Here is a 27,977-nt window from a genome sequence, read left to right as displayed (position 1 = left end):
CACATGCACTGCAATTCAGAACTGTCTCTTCCTAGCAAATCTAGAAGGACAAAAATGTGTCATACTGAAGGAAAACAGAATCAGTCATGAACAATCTGCAACAGGAACGCTCACCATTATTTGTGCTGTTGTTAAAACTCTGCAATAATAAATAACAGCCCTAAATAAAGATCCTAAAAGGCACAACTGCTGCATGGCTCTGGGAATAAAGGCACAGTTAAAATAAAATGGCCACACTGCTATTTAAAATTCCCAGGCCAAACTAATGAAAAGAACCACAGATTGACATTAGAAAATTTAAGCCTTAGCACAAGAGCAAATCTCATCTTCAAAAACTCAACACAGCTCCTTCATCTTTTCATCCATGTGTACATATATGATTATTTTTTGGTGTTTTTCCAAAAACAATTGCATGGATGGTGCTGGTTTATAGTTGGCATTTATTTGTTTTTTTCTTTTCCTTTCATATATAGCTTGTGTTCATAACCTATTTAACTAGCACTCAAAACCACCAGAAACAAAAAATATCCCCTGACTCCTTATGGACAACTTCCAAAAGTCTTATTTTTGAGCTGTACATAAAATATCGTGTAATTGCAGTTAAAACCTTCCTAAAAATGTAATTCTTTTTTCTTAGGAAAACCACCCACGGTGTAACAAATAAAATTGCAATCCACTTGGTTACTGTGCAGGAAGGTTGAGAGTAATAAGCAGCAACACTTGAGAATATGTTTTAGTTATTTATTTCCTTATAAAAATGCCACAGAATCAAAAATTGTAACATTTGTAGCTCAAAAAAAAAGGTCAGAAAACAGAAGCAGCAATAAATACAATTATCTTATGCTTTTAACTAATTGTGACACTAAAGCCAGAGAAAAGAAACACATTTCAATTAGTAATTTCAACACTGCGGAGAAAAGAAATTCTAATAATTTTTTCCAGCATGTATGTCTTAGAAAATCTCAGTAAAGGCAAGTTAATAAAAGATGTGACAGGTCCTACCTGCTACTCTTCCAACATGGCAACAAGCACTGGGAACAGGGTACCCCAGCAAGCACCAATCCTCTCCCATCTCTGACATCCACACTAAGTTTTAATTAGTTTGCTTGCTCAGGGCTTCCGAGAATAAATGCAGGTCTGCCATTTCTAATGCTTTCTCATGATCAGCTAATGGATTTTCAGAGGGGTTTTTTTTGCCTCCAGCTCAGACAATCCCTCTTGTCTTATAATTTCTTCTAAATCAGTTCCTAGGTTATCCATATTTTCTCACCTGGAACACTAACGAGCTTGTCTAAAATTCACTTTTAATGCACTGTTCTCTTCCCCTGACTCGCTGAGGTGTTCTTTTTCAAACCCACATCACATTTCTGCATTACTCTCCAAAGTATCAGTACAAACCAGTGGATGTGCCATCATCTGGAAATCTGTCAGTCGTGCTTATACATACACTGAGTTCAGAGTCTAAGTTCAAAGATACAAAGGACTAAATTTGCATTTCTGCAGCCCTAAAACTTGTCTACAACAATTTCCAGTTTTTCTAGCCTTGTCCAAAATCATACACAGCTTGGAGAACAAGAGGGTGCTCTGAAATATTCAAATGTGAATGCCAAAATAAAGCACGAATTTGTCCTGGTGGTGCTGGAAATCACACTATCAGGCAAATTTTGGCTGTAAGGGACTCAGGATTTCATCTGCTCCAAACTGCTGATCAAAACTCCTCTACAACTCTCTGACAGGAGGTTGTGGCAAGGTGGGGACTGGCCTCTTCCCCCAGACAACCAGCAAGAGAACGAGAGGACATGGCCTTGAGCTGTGCCAGGGGAGATTCAGGGTGGAGATCAGGAGGAATTTACTCATGGAAAGGGTGGTCAGGCATTGGATCTGCCATGGGAGGTCTGGAGTCCCCATCCCTGGAGGTGTCTAAGGAAGGACTGGACGTGGCACTCAGTGCTCTGGGCTGGCGTCAAGGTGGGGATCAGTCACAGGTTGGACTCGATGATCTTGGAGGGCTTTTCCAACCTGAATTATTCTGTGGAAGTAGGACTGCCTTCAAAGGTTGCCCAGGAACTTTAGCAGCAAAGTTCTGCTGCCTTTTGGGGCCATTAAATCTCTCTCTTCTATTCAGTGACCTATTTCAATGACTCACAGAAGAACTTCCCATCTCTATGATCTCCCTGTTAAGCAGCTCATTTGAATCCACAAGTGGACTTCAGAGCTCAAACTGAATGGGATTAAATACCTATCTATTTATTTACTTATTTGCCAAGATAAAGTTTCAAATTAGATATTCTCTCTCTCTCAGGAAGGAAATTGCTTTGAAACTTTTTAAGGAGATCCCAATCTTTGCCCGCGGAACGTGCACTTGGCATCTTCTGGAGGCTGCCGCTGCACAGGCAGATTGCAATCGAAGCCCCAACAGAGGTAAACAAGAGACTATTCCCGACTTGACCAGACTGCAAATGCAATTTCAGGCAGAAAAAAATAAAAAGTCTTTAAAACTGGGATGATCATTAACTTATCTGAGAAAAACAGAGCAGCTGAATAACTTCAGCTAAAAATGCAACAGATAAACACACTCTGAAGGTAACACATTTTTCATCGTGGAGCTTTCGTGATTATGCTTGTGTGGCTCATATAAAACACGTTTTAGTCAAACATACTCCACTGGAATCAAAGCAGAGGGAAATAAGTAAAACTACTTATTTCCTTAATATAAGAAATAAAATTACATGTTCAAAAGGGGGGTTTTATTTATTCCTATTATCTAGAAACCTATGAGAAGAATAAATCAGAATGGAAATATTCATAGAAGTTGAATAAAAGAATAGCCTAACATTTCTCTACCCTCTCTAGACAGCACTTTATTTTCTCTACTCTCCTTGACAGACTGCTAAAATAGAAATACATTGTTTCTCATCAAAATACAATCTTGGGAACATGAGTTTTTATCATTAAAGAAATCCACGTCCTGTAGCTCAGCTTGTGATTTCTTGATTTACATTTGCTCAAGCGTGCTATCAAACAAAGGTGTAGCTGAGCCCAAAGTTAATCCAGCACCTGGTGAAACCATGAAGCTACAATGGTACTTTCCCTTCTGGACTGATGTTTCCTCTTCTCTGGGCAAAGCAGTCAAAAGTAAAGCTAAAGGAAAACAGGAAATTCCCTCACAGAGGACCCAGTAACTTGGGTTTCACATCAGAGTTTGGTGCACAGAAGTTTCACTTGCTGTGCCAACACCAGTACCAGAATAATGGAGAGCTGGTAACCTCATTTTCAGCTGATTTTACAGTGAATTCGGGATTTTAGTCTGTCTTTCATATCAAGAGCAAAATTATCAAGGTTTATAACGAAAGTTAATTACTATGTTATTGCCAGCTATGTGGAATGAAAGAACTCTCTGCCTCGAGTCTGTGAAGTTGTGTACATGGTTAGAGACTTTCATGTGCAGAATAATTTGTAGAGAAATAACATAATTTTTTTTCAAAAACAAAGAAAGACATCCAGATGTCATTTCTTTGGGAAGTGACTCACTCAAAGAGCAGAGGAACCATACAGAGACATCATTTTGGGGGAATTAAAGAAGTAGCTTTCCATTATTAAGAGCAACTCAGAAACAGAACAGCACCGGGTCTCTACCTATACTCTTAATGATGGCAGGACAAAATGAAACAGGTTTTAACAGTTTCTGTAATTTGGATGGTTGGTTTTGGTTTGTTTCTATTTTGAACCTGTCTTTCAAAGTGAATTAACAAACCAGGAGCACGTGCTCAGTCAGATACCTATCTTAGATCGGCTGTTCCATAACTTTCTAAATTGCTTTATATGACAGACATAAGTAAATAGTTGTTGCTACTGTACTCCTGCTCATATTTTGAGACTATAAATTATTTAGAACAAGAGCCTCTAAACATGTTTGAACAGAGCTTTCCAACAGAGATCACGAACAAAAACTGCTCATGTTTTTATTATCCAACACTATTAAGATAATTATGTAAAAAGAGTAAATACAGCATCAGGCTGAAGGAAGAAACAAAACAAACCAAAGATACTTGCCTGGGTAACAAGTGGCTCCAATAGTCTCTCTACTGTGAGAGTCCTGATTTCCAAACTTTTGGGGTCCCATTTCAAAATGATAGGTGACGTTGCAGAAGTCATACTCCCTGGAACAGATAAAATTACGTAACACGAAAATTATTAGTGCAAGATCCACATACTGAATATCATTTATTTAAAGAATAAATACATATATCCACATATAAAATACTTCTCCATAATCTCACTAAGGTTCCTCTACTCCCAAGAACTCCGAGTGCACCACTGCTACATCCAAAGAGTGCTTAGACATTTATATTCAGGATTTTTTTACTCCTGTACCTCCAACATCACAGCAGACAGATGTGTCCTGAAGGAACCACATCCCATGGAGGGAACAGGCAGGACCAGGTGTATCCTGAAGGACTCCATCCCACAGAGAGAACCCAAACTGGAGCAGGGGAAAAGTGTGAGGAAGGAGCAGGAGTGTTATGAACTTACTACAACCCCCATATCCCCCTGCATTGCTCAGAGTGGGAGAGGCAAGGAAGCAGAATACTCAGAAATGGAATAAAACAAATTCAACAACTCTGTTGAGATTTTTGAATCAAACTTCTCCACAGTATTCAGCATTTCTTAATTTTCCATCAAAAAGAGAAGGACTCATTTAAAGCCAAAACAGATTCTGCAGACCACCTTAGGCTTAAAAGCTTAAACAAAGCCCAAAATGAAGACGACAGCAAATTGCTGTCATTGTATTTCCCATTTCAGGTTTTCATGCCATTTTCTAGATAGTTGACTTCATTTTTAGAATTCCACATACAGAGAAGTCCAGCTGTCAGGTTGTAAGAGCCATCCAATGCACCTCATTGCGCTGGACAGTGATTTAAGTATTTGGTGACAAGAAAAGCCACATATAAATTAACTTGTCCACCAAACACAAGAAGACAGAAAAATCTAATGAGAAAAATGTTCATTTTAAATAATTATAATTTAAATATTTCCCTTCATTTTAAAATTAAAATGAAAGATTAGAAGTCCCATATACCATGAGAACACTTAACAGGTAAAGACAAACCAGTAATATCATATTGGACATTGTGTGAGATTTAAGTCAAGCCCCTCTGTATACAATATCCCAAAAGTTTTAAATTGTTTTCTCCAGAAAACAATTTTAGTATTTTTAAGTTAGTAACTTTAGTATTTTAATTTAGTATTATGAAATTAACAAATAAATAAATGAATGAATTACCACCATAATTATGGGAACAAAATGGAAAGAAATTCAGCTATTGCCTCTTGAATCACAATCCACTTCATGAAGCACAATTCAGTAAGGTAGTTACTCAGGATTTAGCAGCATTATCCAGTATATACAAAATAAATTCTACTGCTCTGCTCAGGAGAATGTCTTGAGTAATCACTATCAATCAATATAAACAGGCTGGTGAGTCTCTGCAAAATTCATTCATAGGCTGTAAAAGATTCTCACTGGGTTAAAACTCTTGCTCAAAAACAGAGGCATATCAGAACTCCCTAATCAATGTATTTATAAATCACATATAAAACCACCATTAGCCTCCCCTCTCTTGCAAACATTTGGTAACAGAATTATCAGACAATATCTAGCGAGTGCTAAAATCACTATTATTCAGTTTCCACTCTTCCACAAAAACCCATTAGGTTTCATGTTTTACAGTGCTGAAAACACCCAGACGTGATTAAAGAAAACTGAGGCAGTTTCTAGTTGCTGTAAACATGGTTGATGTGGGAGCCATCATTTTTCCAACAGACAATATTTAATTATCTTTCCGAGCCTGTTTCTCTTTTATATAAAGTTGGTTGCCACTCCAGTTGGCTTCTGGAATTCAAAAAATAAGTCTGAAGCAGACAATTATTCTAACTGGTTAATTGTGACTTATGATACTTTCAAATATGTCCCATAGTCTTTCTCTTTACTAAGCACACTTTTCCTCACCAACTATTAACATGAGTATTCAAACATACACTTGTCATATTTCAAAAATAATTCCAAAGCTGTACCACAGTCCAGAGCCTACAAAAGCAAGTTAATTTCAGTGGATGGCAGTCATGCAGGTGATACTAAAAATAACCTGGATGATCAGATATTACATCCCAGAATACGGCCTCAGGTTCAACCTTTACTAAAAAATGAAACAAATATCCTTCAGAACTCAATATGAAAGGGTGAGCAGGGCTTTCAAACAGAAAACAGCACATGCAGGAAAAAACCTTATTAAAAACTTATGACTGTTTTTCATTCGGAGTCAAATCTACACCACAACAGCAAATAAGGAAAAAAAAAAAAGTCAAATTAATGTATTTTTCTCAACATTCCTTCAGCTGCTGTCACAACAGCAATTTTAAATGACAAGACTAAAACGAAGTTACCTGACCAAGTGTGTATGTAAGAATAGATGGAATATTTCTTCCTTGCAATTTCTACATTGAACTTCCTACACCAAACAGGCTAACAGGGACGGCTCAGTTGGACAAAGCACAGGATACTAAGAGTATTTTATGACTATTGGACAAATATTCCCCAAAAGTAGCTTTAAGTACTCCACTGATAGGAAATATAAGTTAACAGTGCTGTAATAATACTGCTATAGAAGTATACAGATACTTCAGTCCTAAACCTGAAACTAGCTCCAGACTTTTTTCAAGAATATATTTTAGGAATTCTATTGCCTGTGTTTCTTCTTCCTTGAGCAAGTGCCAAAATGTCTCTTATTCTAAGCTTTTAGCTTTTCCTAAATACAGCAATACAGAAATGTCTCTATCCAGCTCAGTAATGTTCAGTGTGAGCATTTGTTTAGCCAGTCTGTCTTCAAAGCCTATCTGTAAAGAAAACAAGTATTTACTTTAGCAAATACTAACAAATATTTACTTGAACAAGTGGAATCAAAATCCACATCAGTAGAATTCTCCCTTACATAACAGTCCCTAAAAGTCTAAACCCCATACCACCCTTACCACCAGCCTTTTCACACAGCATCATTTTACTTTTTGGAACATCCTACGAACCCAAAATGTTCTGCACGTGGAATTGTTTGTCTATCACACTACAACTCCCTGTTTTCCTCCACAACAGATCCACTCCGTGTGACTTACACAGCAGTGCTTTTTCTGAGGGTCAAAGCCGCTCACAAGTGACAGCTCATTTCTGTGCTGCAACTTCAGTGTAAGAGTAAAAATATTTAAAATCTACAAGCAAATACAACGTTTGCTGAAGCAAAGTGATAAGTTTTTAGAAATATAAACATTGCCAGTCTTGAACAGGCCTCCAGCTGTTAGTCCAGCTCACATCTGCAATGCAGACATGAAAGACAGATGGTAAACATTTCATCCTGAATAAATTAAAAACCCTTTCTACCTGACTCATAGCAAAGCCGTAGGATTAATCAGTTGGCAAGAGTAGACTGGCAATGCTGGCAGCACAAGTCTGTACTTCCAACACTCTATTTGCTACTGGAAGGCAAAAAATGATATTCATTGGTGAAAGAAAGATGTCTAGCAAGGTAGACAATCAGTAAGGTGAGAGGAGCCAAAATGCAAAATAGTAATAAGCCAGCCTATGTTTCCAAATAGTAGATTTAAAATACTAACTTTCTAATACTAGATTTTTAGTATCTAATGCTTCAAGGCATTTATATGGACTACTAGAGAAAATATGCTTTACAACTGATTCTCCCACACCAGTCACCACCCCGGACTGCAGCCCCCATGTCCAGATCAAAAGGGCACTTCCACACATGCCTTAAACACACCTGATCTCCCAGCTCAGCCCTTCCTGCATGTTTCTACCCTTCTCCTTTAGTAACAGGGCTGTGAATTCCACCAGGAACAGAACCTGGCTGAACACTAACCAACCCTACAGAAGGAAAACAAGTGCTCAGCTCCGTGCCTGGTTTTGAAGCCACATTCATGGCAGCACAGGTCACAACCAAAGCTCTGAGAAGAGCAGCAGAGGTGGAGGACAGGGCAGCTCCTCCAGACACAAACTGGTTTAAGATGAGTTAAAAACTGAACAACACAGTCTGCACTTCCTCGGTTCACATCTGAAGATTGAGAACCACGTCAAAACAAACACCTCTCTGCACAGAGACAGACTTCTGGGAGGAATAAGGAATTCCTTCAAGCAGGATCCACAATCTCCTGAGACAGACAGAAAAAAAAAAATCTGACTGATTTCACAGACATTTATGCGCTTCACTGGGAGATGGAAATCTAAACACATGAATGGTTATACCCCTGAGTCTGCCTACGGAGCGTAACAGCGTTTAGGGATGCACGAGCTGGCTCCGGAATAGCTCGCACAGGTACAGGGGAGGCTGAAGCACAGGACAAACCAGCTGTATATATATATATATATATATAAATCTGGTGGTATATATAGCCAAGATTCTATTCCCTTACATTTATCTGCAGTATTGAGCAATGCAGTTGCACCTCTGCTCTGACCTGAGCAGCAGAAAGTGTAGCTGCAAGAGCTCTGATACTCAAGGGAGCCTGGTTTCCAGCACAATTCCCAACCCCTTTGTCCATTCTCTGTCTCTACTCACACAAGAATACAAACAGAGACAGAACGACAAAAAGCAGGAGGGCGTAACAATTGCCAGGAAAGGAAATAAAGCGGAAGTGCTAAGAGGACAGAGACTTACAACAAGGAGTAGAAATGCAACGAGAAAGGGAATAGAGAACATGCCTTTCTGCAGATAAAAAGCTCTTAACATTAGTCAATGACAGACCAGCACAGCCTCCAGCGGATCTGGCCGAAACAATCAGAGCTCAAACGGGCAGTTCCTATCACCCAGCTTAAAAAAACGAAGAAAGGAGAAAGTAAAAAAATAATAAACAGAGCAGGATGGTTTGGAGGAGTATAAGGAATATCCATCTCCACACTTAAACAACTTCTTGACATACTTGTTTATTTTGTTTCATGAATGTGACTCTTCTCTCTTCTTTCCTAAAACTTCGGCAGGGAAGAAACAAGCCAGACTAAACCTTTAGGCCCCACTCTCAAGCTTAACCACGCAGAGAATTTTTAATTTGATCTTTTCTAAGCTCTCAACTTCCTTTTGGATTCACAGCCCTCTCCCCTTCTGCTAACCCTCCACCTCCACAGTGGGGCAAGATTCTGCTTTGGACTTAACAAAACAAAGTTCTTAAATGGAAGCAGCCCATGATGAAAACTCAGATTTCTAACTAGTAAACCACCAAGGAAGAAAGGAAAAGGGCTTTGCAAGGAAAAGACTACCTTGGCATCAGAGCCAGGGGGACAGAGACCATGGAGAGCCCCAACACAGGAACCGGCAAGCTAAAAAAAGACAATGCTGGAGTGATTCACATTTTTCAGTCATATTAACCAGCTCAATTGGAGACAACAGCCTACACCAACACCTGCCTCAGACGTGAGGGCAAACTGCCTCCAGAAATCGAAGAGGCCCTGAAAAACTCCCAGGGAAGGCGCAAACACCAGCGTAAGGAGCAGAGTAAGAGAGATTCCACCCACACCCAGCCCGCTGCTGCCTCTGCTTCAACTGGAGAGAGAGAATGTACCTCAAAATTCTGTGCAAACCTTAACTGCATGCAGTGTCCAAATCGTTTTTATCTACTATATGGCTCAGAAAAATAACTCTACTTTAAGGGCTCACACACCTACAGCTGCAGTTTGAGTGCCTGTTTGGGCTCTCTCATCATTCAGCACTCAGGTGAAGTTTATTATTTAGAAGATCTGCACTCCAGGGGGATGTTATATCCAATATTCAATTCTTAAAATACCTAAATTCCCAATGGTTGGTTCTCCATGAGGAGCCTGGTGATTTAGGGAGTGCTATCCCTAGGAAGGATGAAAAATACGGTTGTTTGCATTTGTTTGCTTTAATAAATATTAGGGGTAGAATCACGTGAAAAGTAATTTACTCCAATACAAGTAAGCAGTCAAAGTGCTTGAAAGCTGCTTTAAACAGCCATACACAAAATTCCTATATTCAAATCATTTATCTTGCATTTCTTACACAAGCATGCTTTTTTCCCTCTGAGCAACTTTAACAGTCAAGGCAGGGGAGTTTCCCAAAAAGCTCAGTGAAACAGAAGATTTTAAGGAATCTGTACCACAGGGCAGCCCAGGCCTCAGAAGAAGCTGTCCTGTCTCTTCTGTACAACCACGGATTTTCCCACAAATCGCTCTGTACTCACACAGCTCCTCAACACCTCCTAATAGAAGTCCTCTCACAGCTCTGGACGTGATCAAAGCCTCTGAGCTCAGTGCTGCTGGGAGGCTGGTTCATGTAGGGTCATGCTGCAAGCCCAGGGAAACCAAATCATTTTAAATCAGGTCCTCGGCGCAGATCCGACGCTCTGCCTTCTCTCTCCATCACATTTTCCCCCAAATGATGCAAATTTCTACATGTAGCAAAGTAATATCTGAGTAAGACAGTTAAATTGCTGTAGATATGCTGAATTTACAGAAATGACCTTCCTTTTTTAGCAGTAAACCCGTAACTTTTGAAACTTTTTTTTCTGCTTCTACTTAAGGCAACATTAATCACACACCTTGCAGGCAAAAAAAAATCCTAACATTTATTAATTTCTTCTGTTTGACTCTTTCCACAGTATGAACTTGGCATTAGCAATACCAGCTCACATTTCACAAAGGGAGAGAAGTATTAAGAATCTTTGGCTTAAATTAACACATTTGCTCCCCTTATAACACAGAATTAGTGTCTCAGGTTCCACCAATTCTTCAAAAAGTGTTCTTGAACTTAATCCTAACCATGACTTTTCAAGCTTCTGCTTCTGCATGTAGGGGTCATCCTTTCACTGAAAGAATCCTATTTACAATTCCTCATCCTTGGAAACTCCAATTAACCTTACCTCTTGTATTGCCCTGCAGCTGCTCTTCATTTCTCTGAGAGAGAACTCTTTATTCCAGGCAGATCAACCACTGCTGCCTCTAAATGAAACAATTGACAGTTTTTCCAATGGAGAGTCAAAGCTTTAGGGGGTTTTAAGCTTTTTTTAGTTTGGTTGGCTTTTTCAGGAGACTGTTTCCCTGCTGGTTTCACTAGAATGGCAATGCTGTATTAGCATCTCTACACACATTTCTCTTTCACTAAGCTTTAAATTATCTAATTACTCATCACTTTAATTAAGAGTTTTTTGCTGTTGTTCCTACAGGTGCAACACTGTTTTCCTGCACTGAGCTACAGACACAACCAGCCCAAAGCTTGTACAATTCCACTGGATGAGAAGAGTCTCCCCTTGCCCTTGGAAAGTCCACAAGCCTCCACACCACGGAGAAGGAGCTCTGCCATTTTCCAACTCCATAATTAACACATTAAATAGGATTGGTTTCAAACAACGCCCAGTGGAAGCACAGCTGATATTTTCCTCAGCAATTAATATCTGGGGTCATTATCCACCTCTCTGAACATTCCCACCAACCTCCAGATGTTCAATTGTCCTGTATCTGCATTTGTCCAGCTTCTCATCAATTGCCTCTGAGAAATTCCTAAAAATCTCAGAGGAATTCATCATCTAACCTTGTGTTCATTAAATCTGCTCTTCCTTTAAACATTTTACAGAAAGTTGTTCTATCCCTAGAAAAACCTGTTCAGAATAGGCCTCATTCTGAGAGGAGCCAGGGGTACCACTCCATAATCATTTGCCACTAATCCAAACAAAGGACAAAGTAAAAATCTGCAATGATAGAACTAAATGCTAAGAATAAGAACTGAACTCCTTAATTCTGCTTGGTCACTTGTTACTGAAAACTTTCCTGATGCTGTTCTTATGCTGATGGATGTTTTAAATAAAGCACAGTGCATAGATTGCCATCCATGATGATATCCAAGAAGTTTTTTCTTCCCCAGCTGTGTGTTCAGAGGATTTGCTGCTGTTCTGTTAAGTCGGAAAAAACTGAAATACAATGTGGCATAAGAACTGCATCACCATTATATTCTCAACTGAATTAACTGAATTAAAGATAATAAAGCTCTGTGTTTCCTATTCAGAAAAGTCTTTTATTCAAAAGGATGTGATGCAATCAGGGAACATGTACAATTTTTAATGTAAAAGATGCCATCTCAAAGCTTTTAAAGAAGGCAACTTAAAAAACAAAAAAAAAGTAGCAGTTTCTCCCAAAACTGACACATGACTTTGGAAAAATGTCAAGAGAGAGAGATAAGGCTTCTAACACCTGACCGCTCTCTTTAATCCATTATACATTTGGACTAATCTTGATTTTTTTCTTATTTTTCTTGAGTATGCACAGTACTGAAGACAATCCAGAAAAGAAGCAGAATTATCTCAGAGCAATGCTGACAATTCAACATAAACCTCTTACAAAACAATGGGAGAAGCAGACACTTGAATATGTAACAAAGTACTACATGGGGGCAACAAAATTGAAGTTGGTATCATAGATTTACAGATTTTTATTTAAGAGAACTTTAGAAATCCTAAAACCAAAAAATAACCAGTTATTGTAACAGACTCCCTAGTCCAGGCCAAGTGAGTGAAAGCTGAAATTAAACAGCTTCACAGAAATTTCTATTTCTTCATAGAAATAAACAACTTTTAAAAGATTTTTAAATATGGAAAAAATATGTATGAGGAACAGGGACCTGAGATGGATTTTTCATCCCTGCTTATTTTAAATTCAGAACTTGACTGTCTCTCAGGTAAGGATAACTTTAAACAGAACTGACTTCATTAGAAGATACAGTGCATGACATGGAGGTGATTACAGTAATCACATCTCTTCCTTCCTGCAGGACACTGTCAACAAAAAATTTTAAAAAAGGCAAAGGATGGGATCTGGCTGCATTTCAAAAAGTTCTGTACAGCCATGCAAACACACTGAAGGTCATTTTTCAGTCCCCAACAAACAACCAGGCTTCCAGAAAAGTCAATTCACACGCTCCAGCAGGAACTAAACTGCTTTTATCCAACTGAATTCCAGACCCCTTGAACTCCAGCACTGAACACCACACAATCTACAGCACTACCTTCCATTAAGATAAGAAGCATACAGATTTAAGAGTCCCCACTAATTATAAATGTACTGGAGTGGGTCAGACAGGCCAGTGACATCGGGAGATTTATGCTCCATGGCAACACAATTCATGGAGCTGAAAAAGGCACTGGCACTGCCTGGTGCAATCCACTACCCATAAAATACAGAGAAGTGTTTGATCATAGATTGGACATGTTGGAGGTGATTTAAGAAATATTTCTCCAAGTAATGGGATTATTTACAGAGCTAGAGATGATATAATCACAGAATCACAGAATGGTTTGGGTTGGAAGGGACCTTAAAGCTCATTTTGTCCCACCCCCTGCCATGGGCAGGGACACTTCCACTAGACCAGCTTGCCCCAAGCCCAGTCCAACCTGGCCTTGAACACCTTTCCAGACAGAAAAATCACAATCTAGTGGCAGCTGATATTTACATTCCACATACACAGCAGTAGCATAAAAACCCACCATCACAGTAGTACATTTCCTCACCATACCAAATTTTTAAAGTTTCCTCCATAACGTCTTATTATGAACAAACCCAGTTTTCAAGACAGTAAATCTATTTGATTTGGCTCACATCCCTGTCTTTAATAACTCCAGTGTATGCTGCCAGCCATCACAACGATGCATGAATGTTCCTGGGCTTTAGTGGGGTATTTGCAGCAGAATTAAAGAAAAAGAAGCAGATAATTCAATAGTGACAAGTGTCATTGCAGTTTCTCTCCATTGCACAGGCATGGAAAGTATCCAGAATCACCATTTGTCCCATCAAGGGATGTTCAGCCTTTAAGCCTGAGTTCTTTTTTGTTTTGTTCCCTGTATCCCAATACCCAGTCAATAGGTGATTCTGCTGCCCTCACTAATCCATGGCATCCTATCACTTGTTCTGCTGCCATGTACAAAGCACTCTAAGCTTATCCCTTGTGGCTGTTTTGTTGTTGTTCACTTGGTTTTAACTACATGTTTACATCCCACTCCTTAAATTCCCTATTTGTCCTCACTAATTCCACTGTGCCATACTATTTCTTCAAAAATAATTCTTATCACTGCGGCTCCAGCTTTCTGCTGCCTGAGAACAGACTGATGGGGCTGTTTCTCATCTACTCTATTCTATTAATGCTCCAGTTTGCAACAGGAAATCTAATTTGTTATCATCAGCCCATATTTTTTGATTTCTGTGTAGGACTTGCAACTAAACATGTTTTTTGCCCACCTATTCCATGAAGGAATCAATCATCCTAAGGACAAGAGAGAGGTTTTTTTATCTGAGATGTAATTGTGTTGTCCTCTTAGCTTTAATTTGCAGTCCAAGACAACATAACCTGCAACACCTTTAGAACATAAATACCCTTTCAATAATCTTGTGCTTTACAAAGGCCCAGCATCATATTTTATGAAACCATTCTTGCCTCAGATTTGAGTTAATCAACATTTGAAATAGGGAGGGGAAAAAAAACCAACCAACAAACAAACAAACAAAAAAAAAACCAACAAAGCCAAAACCAAACCAAATCAAACAAATCAACGAGAAAAACAACAACAACAACAAAAACCCACACAAAAACAAACAAACAAAAAATCCCCCCAAAACCCAAAAAACAAAACCCAAGAAAAAAAAACTTACTGGCAAACCAAATTTGGAGTTTTTTAGTTTTCCTCAGTCAACTGTGATACCCAAAGATGTGTTAACTCTACCAGCTAGAACTTCTACAGTCACCGTTCTAGAAATTTTCACAATCTTTTTTTTTTAGCTGCTGATATTTATGGTATGACCACAAGTGAATTAATTAAGTGAATTAAATTAATGCCACTACAGACTACATCTGCAACTGGTAACAGAATGAGAGAATTTCTCAGATTCATCACTGTGACTTTAATTGGGCCCTGTGTCAACCCCTACTTTGAGCCACATCTACTCATAGCCTTTCTCTCAATTAAGTGAACCAAAAACACTACAAGGGCTTTGAATTAGTAAAACTAGATTTTATTAGAACACAGCTTGACAATTACAATCGAGAAAATTCAGGAAGATGGAATCAAAATGAAAGGGATTTATGAACAAATGTATCTCCTTTCAACTGTGGCCTTCCAGGGTTGAGCTCTTCCTTTGGCTTTGCTCTCAACTCTAGCACTTTGAGGAGGTTTGTTGGGTACCAACATATTTTGCCATGTCTTTGACAGCCTGAAAAAGCCCATTTCCACCCCTGTTATAACACACGGGCAGGAAACCTGTTTGGGTGTCTGTTCATTACTCTTCAGAAGGCATCAGGTTTCTGGGAATGCTACAGGTTCCATTCTCCCTTCTGTATCTCTAGCTGCCTCCCTGATCCACCATACACAAAGAATTCAAACTATAGATAGTCCAACATTTATTATTTTCCTTTACTTTCATGTCCTTTCCTCTCCTCTTATGTTTCCAGGAAATCTAGTTACTGACAATAAATTAACTGATCTCAGGACTGAGTATTACTGAAATGCAAAATGCCAGCCCACAGGATTTGACCATTTACCTGTTCCTCCCTTCTTTCCTTCCAAACAAACAAGAGCCATAGAGCAGGATTGCTCTGAAGTTCTTACAATGGCAGTGGAAAAGATTAAATTTAATACTAATAGATGCAAAGTGATAAAAACCAGGAAGGACCAGGATCCTGCCTGCATACATAACGATGGACTCTGAATTGGTTATTAAAAACAGGAATGCAATCTGTGAATTATAATAGCTTTCTGTAAATGCCAGCTTAACACAGAGCAGCAATAAAAATAAAGTGAGGAATTATTCTAAAAGGGAACAAGAACAAACCAGAAAAGACCATTATGCCGTTATAAATCCATATCATTAATATAATTTAGCCATCACTTTCCTACAAAGAATATTGCAGAACAGAGGAATACACGGGCAACAAGGGCAGTCAAGGACTTCCACAAAAAACTACAGAGATTAAAAAGTCTTCATAGTGCAGAACAAAAGAAGACCTAAAATCATAGAAACATAGAATGTCCTGAGTTGGAAAGCACCCACAAGGATCATCAAGCCCAACTCCTGACCCTGCACAGGTGAATCCCAACAATCCCACCTGTGCCTGAGAGTGTTGTCCAAACATTCCTGGAGCTCTGGCAGCCTTGGGGCCATGCCCATTCCCTGGGGAGCCTGTTCAGTGCCCCAGAACCCTCCGGGGACAGAACCTTTCCCTAATAAAAACCTCTCCTAATAATAATAACCTGTAGTGTCATGGATAAAATTAAACAACCTCTTGCTTTTGTCTTTCCCAATGGGAAAAAAAAAAAAAAGAAAGTGTCAAAAAACCCCCAAAAACCTTTTGAAGTCATCCAGAAAGGTTTGGGAACTCCCTGTCATAGTGTACTACAGATGTGAGAAGCTTCCATCAGCTCATAAAATACCTCAATTCGTTCATGACAGGGAACAGAAAGGGAAAACCCTATAAAACAAAAAAATCCCTAACAGACTGTCCCAAAGCTGCTGAGTTCAAGGCTGCCTGAGCCTCATAGAGAAGTCCAGGAAACCTATCAGGGAGTGCTTTCCTGCACTTTTTACTCAGAGGCATCAACCACTTCATCCCCTCATTAAATGGAGTATAAAACTGTTGACACCCCAGCCTACTGCCTACTCTGGTATAAAGAGCACGAGGACAAATCACTTGGAGACAACCTCCAGCAGATAAGGAAACCTCCAGGGTATGAGAGATTGGGCCAGCTCTTAGGAGGGAGATAAATCTGCTTCTTTTCCTCTTCCTGTGTGATAAAGCAAGCAGGGCAGGGGGTGCCAGGCTGTTAGAGCAGGAATAGCTTTGCCCTGACAGGGAGGATCAGGAACCAAGTAAGCCAGCGGATCTGAGGGGAAACACGGAGATGACAGCTCCAATTTGCCTTTCAAGCATCAGCAGCTTCATTTACTAAAAGAGACACACAGAGAAACCATTCAGCTTAGCACAGAGGCACTCATGAAAATGACTTCGTATCACAGACCCACGATGTTCCTGGAAGTGAGGAATCACTACTGAGAAGGGCAGGCACAGGCAGCAACGCAGGGGTTGAACTGGTGGTGACATTTTCTTCTCCAGTATCTACAAGGCAGAGACACAGTTGTTCTGTTGTCAATGTTCTCACACTCTGACAAGAGGGAGGTTCAGACAACTCTCCATGGGCTATTGGTGCCAAAAGGGATAGAAAACACATCACAGAAAAGAGATTATACACATTATATATGACCTATTTATCAGGTAAAAAGAGGAGCCATTTTTTGTCTTCTAACACAGAACCGATAAGGCTGGAAGTGACCTCCAAGATCATTAAATCCAACCCCTGAGTATCACCATTCCCACTAAACCATATTAAGTTCCACATATACCCATTTTTTGAACACCCCGAGAGATGGTGACCCCGCCACTGCCCTGGGCAGCCCCTTCCAATGCTTGACCACTCTTTCAGTGAAGAATTTTTTCCTAATATCCAACCTGAACCTCGCCGGGTGTAACTTGAGACCATTTCCCATTGTCCCCTTCTCTTCCCTTGTGCCTCCTGACAGCAAGGAAATATAAAAACCAGCTGTCAGTCCCTTTCAGGATGATCAGCTCCTTACTATCATTTTAGTTTCGCAGGAAAAAAAGTCACATTAAATCGAATACTCACAATTTTTCCTGCATCTCTTCCCTTCCCCTGCCCCTCAACAGTTCACACATTCCCAAAAGCAGCAATACACATTTAAATCCTCTATACTACTTTTAATCCATGATGATCTTGCACAATTACTTAATTGTAAGATGGCAGCTAATGAGGAAATTCAAAAGAAAAGGAAGTCACTTCAAGAAATAGGATTCTATTTAACAGCACTTAATTACTTCCTCAGATCACAGAAAAGAAATCAAACATTCCTACCAGCAATTAATTTTTTTAATATAATCAGAGCTAACTCAACTGAAACCAGATATTAATAAGAAAATACTTGCTTTTTGAAGCTTTAATTCCAAACATATTAAGTACACTATAATCAAAAATACATCAATAAACTACTACTGTTCTATTTCTACCATCACAAAACACCATTCCTAAACTCTCACAGTGGGCAAAAAATTAATTATGTATGAGGTCATAGTATGAAACCCCAGGTACTGAACCTCCATTACTTTGAAATTCCTGGTTAGATAGAAATTTGAGAACATCATCACAGGGCTGGCCTCCTAAGGAAACTTTTGAGCAAGGATTGGTAATAACTAATAAAATTTTGGAAGAAAAAAATACTTCTATGTAATTCCACTAGTTTATTGTAAGTAAGCAAAGTAAATTAAAATAATAACTTAAGATAAATCTTAGCTATGCAGGTCTTGCAACAGAATGTTTCCCAACAATGAGCACATTTAATCAAATCCATAAATGAATCTAACCCATTAACATATGCCAAATCCAAGCCCTGTTACACAGGTTATTACTGAATCAGACAAAATGCTAATCCCAGAAATCCACCATTATCTTGCCTACATCTATGTGGCAAAATTTGTATACACAAACACAGGTGTGAAATCTACAGCTACATGGGGTAATTTAAGGTAGTATTTGCTAAAGATTACAATATGGGAAATTAGATTTATGGGTCAGAGGCTTTTGCCAGGAATATCACAGCAACACCTATGTCTGCATTATCTTAAACTAAGACAATGCAGCTTATTGTTTTTCCTACAAAAATAATTTTAAAAAGTACAATCTCTAAAGGGCTTAACATTTTATTTCTATTGCCCCTGAAATCTCACGCTCAAAGCCTGTGTTCAAGCAGACCAAATAATGCCATTATTGTAAATATTTCATGTTATCAGACATGTTGATAGCACTGATTTGGCATCATTTATGCCATATCCTAGGCTTTCCTCTCATTTTTACTCATCTCAGGACAAAGGCAGCACTGCCTCTGAGAATGAGATGACCTAAAGGGAGCAGACCTTCAGCATTCATCTTCACTTATGTCACCTTTTGCATTTCCTAAACAAATCTCTTCAGATTGGGAGCCACAAACTTATCTCCTCCCATTAATATTTTTGATGCTCTGTATTTCGTTTCAAAACACGGTATTCATGCCTGAGAAGAAAACATAGAATCAGAAGAGATTATTTGTGGAATTAATTTTGATCCTGTCATCAGTGAGACAAGTGCACAAAAGGAGGGGAAAAATGATAATTTCTTAAATGTTCTTGATACAATCAGTGTTCTAATCACCACTGCTGTTTCTTACTCTCATTCAGAGTTATCTATCCATCATCCACTGTTCCATTCTCTCAGAATGCCTTAAGATAACGTTTCATTTTACCAGCCAGAGACAGAGGAATGAAAAGTAGCTCAGTTATCCTGGGCAGATAAAAGCCATACCCTGTGTGGACCCAGTCACTTCGAGTTCCATTAAAATAAACTTAATTAATTTAAATGTAGCATTTTCAGGAGAAGCTTTGTACACAGTTGACCTTGCTCCCTGAAACAATCTCCTGCACCGTCCTGTCTGAACCACATAAATTGTCTCCTTTGTCACTTCACTGCACTGTGGCTGTGATTTTTCCCTTTCATATCCTGTCCTTATCAGCTGCACAACTACAAACACATCTCATAAATTATACTGTCTCAACAGTATAATTTTGTACTGTTGTTGTAAACTGCAGCTTAAAATTACAGCTGAAAATGTATGGAAATCCACAGTTATATACTAAATCTTTAATTTGCTTTCTTGGGAGATAATTTAAATATATTTATATGGCTGAAAAATTGTTGTTGATTTAGGAATTATTCAATTTTTTGCCTTATACTTACTCTGCCCAAATACAAAACAAACAAATAAAAAGTACATATAGTTTTAAGTGAAGTAGGAAATTCAAGTTATTCCTTCTAGGTAAAAGGAATAGAAAAGCATTTATAGTTCCTCCTGATATTAAAAAGCTCTGTTTGACAAGTTACTCTAGATTTCCACATTCATGACAGAAGAACTTCATATATGGATAAATTTCATTAGGAACACAAAAGTGCACAAGCCAACTTTCTAACACAGGAGACACTTCAACATTTGTATGCTTTTCATTGTTCTACAAGAAGGAGCCCTAATTTATTGGCAGCTATACACCCTCTAACTCCTTCTCAAAAGTGACAATTACTGAAGTGTTTAAATAAAAAATTCCACATAACTGATTTGAAATCATATATAGATATATCAATAGACATTTTCATGCACAATTCTGCATTTTGCATTCAAAATCAGAAATTCCCTATAACTGCTGGATGAGGAAATTTCAAAGTCATTTCAATTCTATTTCAAAGTCTATGTCAATCAAAGTTTTGGGACATTCCAGGCATTACCTGCCTTTCCCACTGCCCACTCCCAGCTTTCCAGTGCCTACAGGATTTCCGGCCAGGACTGAGAGTGCCACAGTCCATTTCCAATCTCACCTCACAGAGTCCCTCAGAGCTTTCAACCCACACAGTGCAGGTTGGAATGGGATTTGTCCCAGGGTTTTTTCATGTAGCTCACAGAGAACCCAACACTGCACACTGCTGATCCCACAGAACGCTGCAGCACCCAGCCTGAATCCCAAAAATCTGAACCATGGCTCCTGCTTACAAGAACCTGATAAGTTTTCCATGCATTTGTCTGCAAGTTACCATTTCCTATTATGCAACATTAGGCATGAGTGGTTAATTAGTTTTTCCCATATGCCAGCACAAATGCAAATTCCAATTATTAGCAGTGTTAGCTTACACAAATTACCTTTAAATACAATATTTGCATATCTTCTGGTCTGCACAGCCTCCTCCAGAAAACAGCATTTATGTTTTGGAAGATTTTATTAGTTCTATGAAGAGATCTGTGTTTCCTGATATTTAACCAAGTATTTAAATTGTCATTTGCGTCACCAAGGTCTCCTTTGCTCCAGCTGAAACGCCACACAGTTTGAACCAGGCTCACTTATAGTAACTGAAGGGCACAATAATTCTGTTTCAAATGTAACATTATTCCTGCTCAGTGCACCACTAAAACTCATGAACCTGAGAGTGCTGGATAGAACTTCCAGATAAGGCTGAATGGCACTTCCAATTTCACTAAAACAAAAAAAAAGGCAGAGCATTCTCCCTCTCAAATCACTGACATCTCCATTTATTGAACTCCTATTCTTCCCTCCTTTATCAGGAAAATAAGGAACTACATTTGATTAATGACTCCACCACCAGACACAGTGAAATCCTATGGGCACAGAACACACATTTGCCTTCATACCAGTGCCACACTTTGATTTTTTTAAGCAGTTACTTTTCTTACAACCTGTGTAGAAACTCCACAGGTAATTAAAGTAGTTTGTACATAATAAAATGCTCAAAACTAGATTATAAGCACAATACAGAGCCAGGTTCTCAAATGAATATTTACTTTGGAAGGTACAATGGGAAGGGAAAAGTAGTTAAAATATGCCAGCAACTCTCAAAAAGCTAAACAAAAAGCAAAGTTCCCATTGACAGCCACATTATGATCTTCGAGATTGTTCATGAAAGGTGTTGGGGGAGAAAAAAAAAAGGCTAAGTTTCATAAAACAATAAGCATAAAAAATCAAGGTAAAATATATATATTTCACTTAGGACCCTGGTTTTATAAAGCACTTCAGCTTTGCTTCATGCTGTGTAGCTCCCACAGAAACTTCCAAGTCATTTTCTTGTACTGCAGAAAAATGCATTAATTTTTCCAATTAACATTTTTCTGGGTTTGGTGGGTTTTGGGTTTCCTTTTTTTTTTTTTGAGGGGGGGGATGTTGGTTTTGTTGTTGGTTTGGGGTTTTTTGGGGGTTAGTTTTGGTTTGGGTTTTTTAAGGTTTCTTAAGTTTGTTGGGGTTTTTTGTTTGTTTTGGTTTGGTTTTTGGTTTTGTTTTGTTGTTTTCCTTTGCCATCTATGGAAACCTAAGACTTGGGCATCAAGGAGACATCTGAGCAAGGCTGTGGACAGAAAGAGTTTCAGTATCTGCCATGGATACACAGATGTTTACTCATGCCAGAATGTGAGAATGGCATTCTCTCTGTAACACAAAAAAAGCAATCAGCTGAGAAAAGGACCACACAGAAGACAACCTTGTACCCAAGGAAACAGAACAGCAAAGCATCTCATTTTTCACACCAGATTACACAAGCAGTTACAAATTCTAAAGGAAGTATGCTAAAAGGGCTACTTTCCACTAAAAGAGAAAGGATATGATTTTACGAGCCCAATATTATGTTTTCATTCATAAAATCTGGGAACAGGGCCAGACCTGACTGCATACATTCCATTTGACCTTTCAGGAACATTTAGTTCAGTGCAGAATCTCCACACTAATACATAACTTTGAATTACACCACTAATGCCAGTCACAGATCCCACCTCCCAGTGAAGCTGGAGTTATTTATAAAATCCTTCTGGGATCATAACGCGTAAAGTATCCGTCCCACAGATCACACCAGTGAGCCTGGCTGTCTACAGAAAGTGACAGTTCTGGATGCCAGCGTTGCAATTCACTAAATTGTGTTGGTTAACTGGGAATCTTGCAACAATGGTAATGACTGCTCCAAGAAAACAGCTCCACTTTTCTATGACTCTTCAGCTCAACGGTGCCCAGATTTTTCAGCCAAGAAGAACATTAGCTTACCCTGTTAGTATGAGGTGGCTGCAAGTACAGCAAGATGAAGGCAACCTACACGTGGATGGAAGTCACTGCAGCCAGAAATAAATAGATGGTGGTGATTGCAGAGCTCACAACTCTACAGTGACCACACGGAAAGATGAGTCCAGGATCCCTCATCCTAACCAAAGCCAGAAGCTTGCAGGGAGCTGTTACTATCAGAACAACACCTACACCTCACACTCACCTTCTCTTCTCCTCAGGAACCTTTTGAGAGCCAGCCCAGCCACAGGTAATTTTCCTTCTGGGTGTGTGTTACACTGGAGTAGAAGACACAAAATTTTGTTTCAAATCCTTCCTCAGCTTTAGCTTTTTTTAGTAACTTCAAGATGCCACCTATCTATGACTCTGACTCTTATCCATGACTATGACACTGTGATTCTTTGCAATAGACAAACAGTGTTTCCAGTTTGCCAAAGGACAGAATAAATGAATTGGTTTAGTGAGATACTCAATGCTATGGTTTCAGCTATACAGGTATTGTGTTATGCAAGAAAGGAGAATATATATTACATTTAGAATGAAACTTTGGTGTACTCAGAGTAAGAGGACTTGGTGGTTGAAGGGACTGGCAGCTCATTAATTAAAAAAATAAAGGAAGACTCTTATTATCATCACTTTTCATTATATATCAGACTTCTTAAATACCTAAAAATTTTTAAACTCAACTCACAGAATCACAGAATAGGTCAGGCTGGAAGGGACGACAGTGGGTCACCTGGTCCAACCTCCCTGCTCCAGAGGGGCCATCCCAGAGCACAGGGCACAGGGTTGTGTCCAGAAGGCTCTGGAATACCCCCAGTGAGAGAGACACCACATCATCTCTGGACAATCTGTTCAGTGCTCGGTCACTGCACAGGAAAGTTCTTCCTCATGTCCAGGTGGAACTTCCTGGGATCAGTCCCTGCCCGGTGCTCTGGTGCCGCTGCTGGGCCCCGGAGCAGAGCCCGGGCCCTGCCCTGAGCCCTCCCTGCAGCCAGGGACACCCAGGGCTGAGGGCCCCTCTCAGCTGGGGCTCCTCTCGAGGCTGAGCAGCCCCGGCTCCCTCAGCCTGTGCTGGGCACGGAGCTGCTCCAGGCCCTTCCTCATCTCTGCAGCCTCCACTGCAGCTTCTCCAGGAGCTGTGTGTCCCTCCTGTCCTGAGGAGCCCAGAGCTGGACACAGGACCCCAGATGTGCCTCACAGGGCTGAGCAGAGGGGCAGGATCCCCTGACCTGCTGGCAATGCTCTTTCAGGTCCTTTTCCACAGAGCTGCTCCAGCAGGGTCACCCCCAGCCTGTGTTTGTGCCTGAGATTGCTCTGATCCAAGTGCAGCACCCTGCACTTGATGGTGTTGAACCTCATGAGTTTCTCAATGCCGAAGTTATTTGCAATAACTGAAACAATTCACACAATTTATTATTCTTTTGAGTCATGCTATCTTGGTAGATTCATTAAAAACCTTGGTAAAATAAAATTTAAAAACTACTTACATATTACCTGAATTTCAAAGACAAACCAGACTTTAACTGGATTTTTTTCAGACTTTTTATCAGTAACCTAATGACAAACCTGATACTCGAGTCTCATTGATATATTCTCATTCTTCAGATTATTTGAAATAACTTTAGTTTTCTTTTTAGGCTATGCTGGCTGGTACTGTAGTCAATCCACCACATTTAAGTTACAATAATGACCCTGAGTGCTGAAGATTGAGATAGGATTCATCAGGAGCCTGGCAGTTCAGGAGTGTGTCAGACTCGAGAGGATCTCACAAGAGCAGAAATTTCTGTCTCCCCTTACAGACCATGATATGGGCTCTAAACCTGCTTTATTGAAACCATCAGTAATTTTCTCTATTGCCTTCAATGGGTAAAAGATTTGAGTTCCTATTATATAAGATTGATGATGACTTCATGGTGCTTAAAAGCACCAAAAATTCTCAAGTGTGATTTAACCCTCAGTCTTTTTGAAAGCCAGCTTTTTTCCAGTTTTCCATTTCCTTTTTATTCCACACACACGTTATTGCTTTACTAATAACCTTTGGAGACTACTTCTAAATTTGGTGTAGCAGATGTCTCGTCCCAATTCTTTCTTCTCTTAGTAGTTTTCAAAAACTTTTCTACAACTACCTTTTCCCATCAACACAGCATTTCAAAGATATTTTTCTTTCTGTTGACAGTTTCTGATGATCATAATTGCATTTCTGCTTGTTTGTTTTAAAGTCAAACATACACTGAGCCCGGTGCATGTAAATGTTTGGAAATAAAATCAATTCTGTACATACCAGAAAGACAAATGAATGGGAGGGCGAATGTGGATTCGTTTTGGTTCCCTTTGTAACATCAAGCTGATGAAGTGTGATGGACTTAGCAGAACTGAACTTTATTCTTCCCAGCTCTGGAGAGACAGAAATGAAACCACTGACTATAAAGCCAGCATCCAATGTGGCCTGTTTATTCTCTTCAGCCAAATTTTCCTATTTCCTATTATACCACTAACTCTGAAGTGCAGAGGCAACTTGTGAGCAGAATCCCTAAAGCCAAACGGGATGGGACAGTGCTAAGTGACCCAGAATGGGATGATTATTCTGAGTACTTCCACTAAAAGTGACTCCTATTTTTCAAACTTTCTCTGTAATCTCTTGTGTTATTTAAATGCCTCACTGCATACACAACAAAAACCCAGAGGAAAAAAAAAATGTAATTTCCATAGCAACTATTCCACGGAACACAGTTCAGTCATTTGTACCATAAAATTTTATGGACTTTGACCAAAAAGCTTTTCTTTATCTTTCTTTTTCTTTATCTGGCTTTATCTATGTTCAAGTGGAAATATTAATATTGGGCATGAAGAATTTCATAGGAACTTATTATTAAAAACTAAACTTTACCAGATGAATGATCCCTAGAGGAACTGTGATTCTAAAGACATTACAAGCAAGAATTTGCTTTAATATTTGAAAGGTCTACAGTGACATCACATAAAAATAGAATTTACACAGACTTTTACATTGAAAAATAATTTTCCACAGCAAGAAGATACAGAAGTAAAGAATAATTGAGTGCAGTGGGGTTTTTTAATTTCTTTTTCCATTTATAATTTTTTTTAAGGTTTGGAGTAGATTAATTTTGTAAAACCTTTGGGGATTTGCACATTTTGCTCTCTCATGACAAGATGTTACTATCAGTGTACCGTGTAAAATATAATCATTCTTTTGGATGAACAAGTACAAACTATCAGCTCCAAACATCTCAGAAGAGATTTTGATTCTACTGTGAAAATCTTTAGTACAATCTTAGTCTCAAAATATGGGATATTTAGTCTTATAATATCAGAGCTGACAATATGCATGATATTCCAGAATAAACTCATTCCAGAATAAAACTCATTTAAGTGAGATTATTTATTTAAATGGCTTTATTCTTGCCTATTACAAAATATATTGATACTGGTTTTCTTGACAGGAAAAAGGGGGATAGCTCTTATCAGGAGAAAATTCCTATCCAACAGTGCAAAATCTCATAGCCTCTTCCTACTAGGGAACTCCCCTGATTTAGGAACGAAAGCACATTCCAAGAATAATTTTACTTACACAAGAAAATTCAAGCTAAATTGGTAAACCAGACCGGAGATCAGAACCAGAAGAATGCAGACACTTCACAAGCAATTTTTTGTTTGCTTGTTTTTACATGACCTACTTGTCCTTCTGTTGAAGCCACCAAACTCAGGTCAAAAACTTAATTATTCCTGGGTAAAGTCATTCTTTGTTGCAATACTGAACTTTGCTGGAGGAACTCACAGTAGAGTATTTATCAGTATTTATCCAATATTTATCAGTATTTTTATCTGTTATCAACAGAGCTTCAAATTAGCCCTACTCAGAGCAGAATGCCACATGAAACAGTGGCTGGAAACAGAAGAGACACTATCTTAAGCCCACTTTCTCATCATTCTGTAGGACTTCAGATGACAGATCTGAAAAAATAATAATTAAGGATATGTAAACAATGTGACTGAAAAAAGGTTCTTAACAGCCAGCCTGAGCAATTTTTGGGTTTAAGGCACTAAAGATTATTGATGGATGGGGTTTTTTATTAAATTCATTAATAGAAAATGGCACTCAAATGCAGTGACATCAAAGCATCCAATGTTCCAGCACCATCTGAGAAACCGTTCATGGTAAAAGCTTTAACTGAATAGCCACAGAAACTGTTAACTGATTAAAAGCACGCAGACAAGTGTGTTTACAGCCTCAGAAATAATCCTCACAGGTAATTAACTTAAGTACTGGTAGGGACAGACAAGTGACTACAGAGATCACAACCTTTGATTTAGGCTGGCTCATCCTTATGAAAGTTTTACCACATTTAAAGGAGTTGTGGTAAACACGACAGAAAATTCATGGAAGCTTCAAGAGAAAAGGTACAGTGAAAAGGGGAAAAGGAGAGTGCAATATGTTTACCAAAGAAGGATCACAAAGTCATAGAAAAAGCCACATTACTGATTGAAGGGAGTACAGACGCTTTACAAGAAGCAGGGAGAAAATCAGGGCATTGAGAAGAGGATTCTCCAAGGTGTCCCTCTGCTCCTTTAACCACTGACTTAAAAAATAAAATAAAATATTGCAGAACCAGGAAAATCAAATATATCCCAATGCATTAAAGTCTGAAGGCCTTCACCTGTAAATTATTCACACTAAAAGGTCTATAAATAATGGTGACGCAAAGAAAAAAAAAAAAAAAGAAAATTAGAATACAAAAAGTCTAAGTATAGAAAGCACAACTTAGGTTGTCTTTAATCACATCAACCTCTCAAAAAGTATCAGTTACAGGAAGGTATTAATGCCCATCAAAACTGAACAAAATCCTACACACTAGAACTCCCAAATCCTCCAAATATCTGGACCAGCAGCAGCACCACTGAGGTCTCCACTAAAATCAAAAATCAAGAAAGGCCAAAAAGCTCATCTGATTACACAAAACGTCTCATTTTAATCAAGCACTCAGTTGATTACTCTATAGAGAGAGGTCACTTAAAAATAACACAAAACAGAAATAAACATTGACTCCCATAAAGAGTGGGGAGGAAAGGCAGCACCAAAGAAAACCTTTTCCAGCTCTGCCCAAAAAACGATTTAAAAATGTGCTGTTCTCCAGCTTTCTGGCAAGTTTCCAAAACTTCACCAGGGGCAACTGAAATATGGCTGGTTCTGTCATTTATACTCAGACA

The 27,977-nt window shown here is 38.9% G+C and overlaps 1 protein-coding gene across 3 annotated transcripts in view; it reads right to left on the bottom strand.

Annotated features, from left to right (window-relative positions):
* The window catches only part of CTNNA2 (catenin alpha 2), a 463,429-nt gene that overhangs the window by 402,878 nt on the left and 32,574 nt on the right, over nt 1–27,977 (bottom strand). For all 3 annotated transcript variants that reach the window (XM_017742415.1, XM_008639874.2, XM_008639875.2), the window contains exon 2: nt 4,054–4,160. In XM_017742415.1, the coding sequence (XP_017597904.1) occupies nt 4,054–4,155 (102 nt within the window). In that variant the 5' untranslated portion in view covers nt 4,156–4,160. The remainder of the gene's footprint in view (nt 1–4,053; nt 4,161–27,977) is intronic.

The sequence above is a fragment of the Corvus brachyrhynchos genome, unplaced genomic scaffold (genome assembly GCF_000691975.1).
Source record: "Corvus brachyrhynchos isolate BGI_N302 unplaced genomic scaffold, ASM69197v1 scaffold166, whole genome shotgun sequence".
NCBI classification, from domain to species: domain Eukaryota; kingdom Metazoa; phylum Chordata; class Aves; order Passeriformes; family Corvidae; genus Corvus; species Corvus brachyrhynchos.
This window is presented reverse-complemented; position numbering and strand designations above follow the sequence as displayed.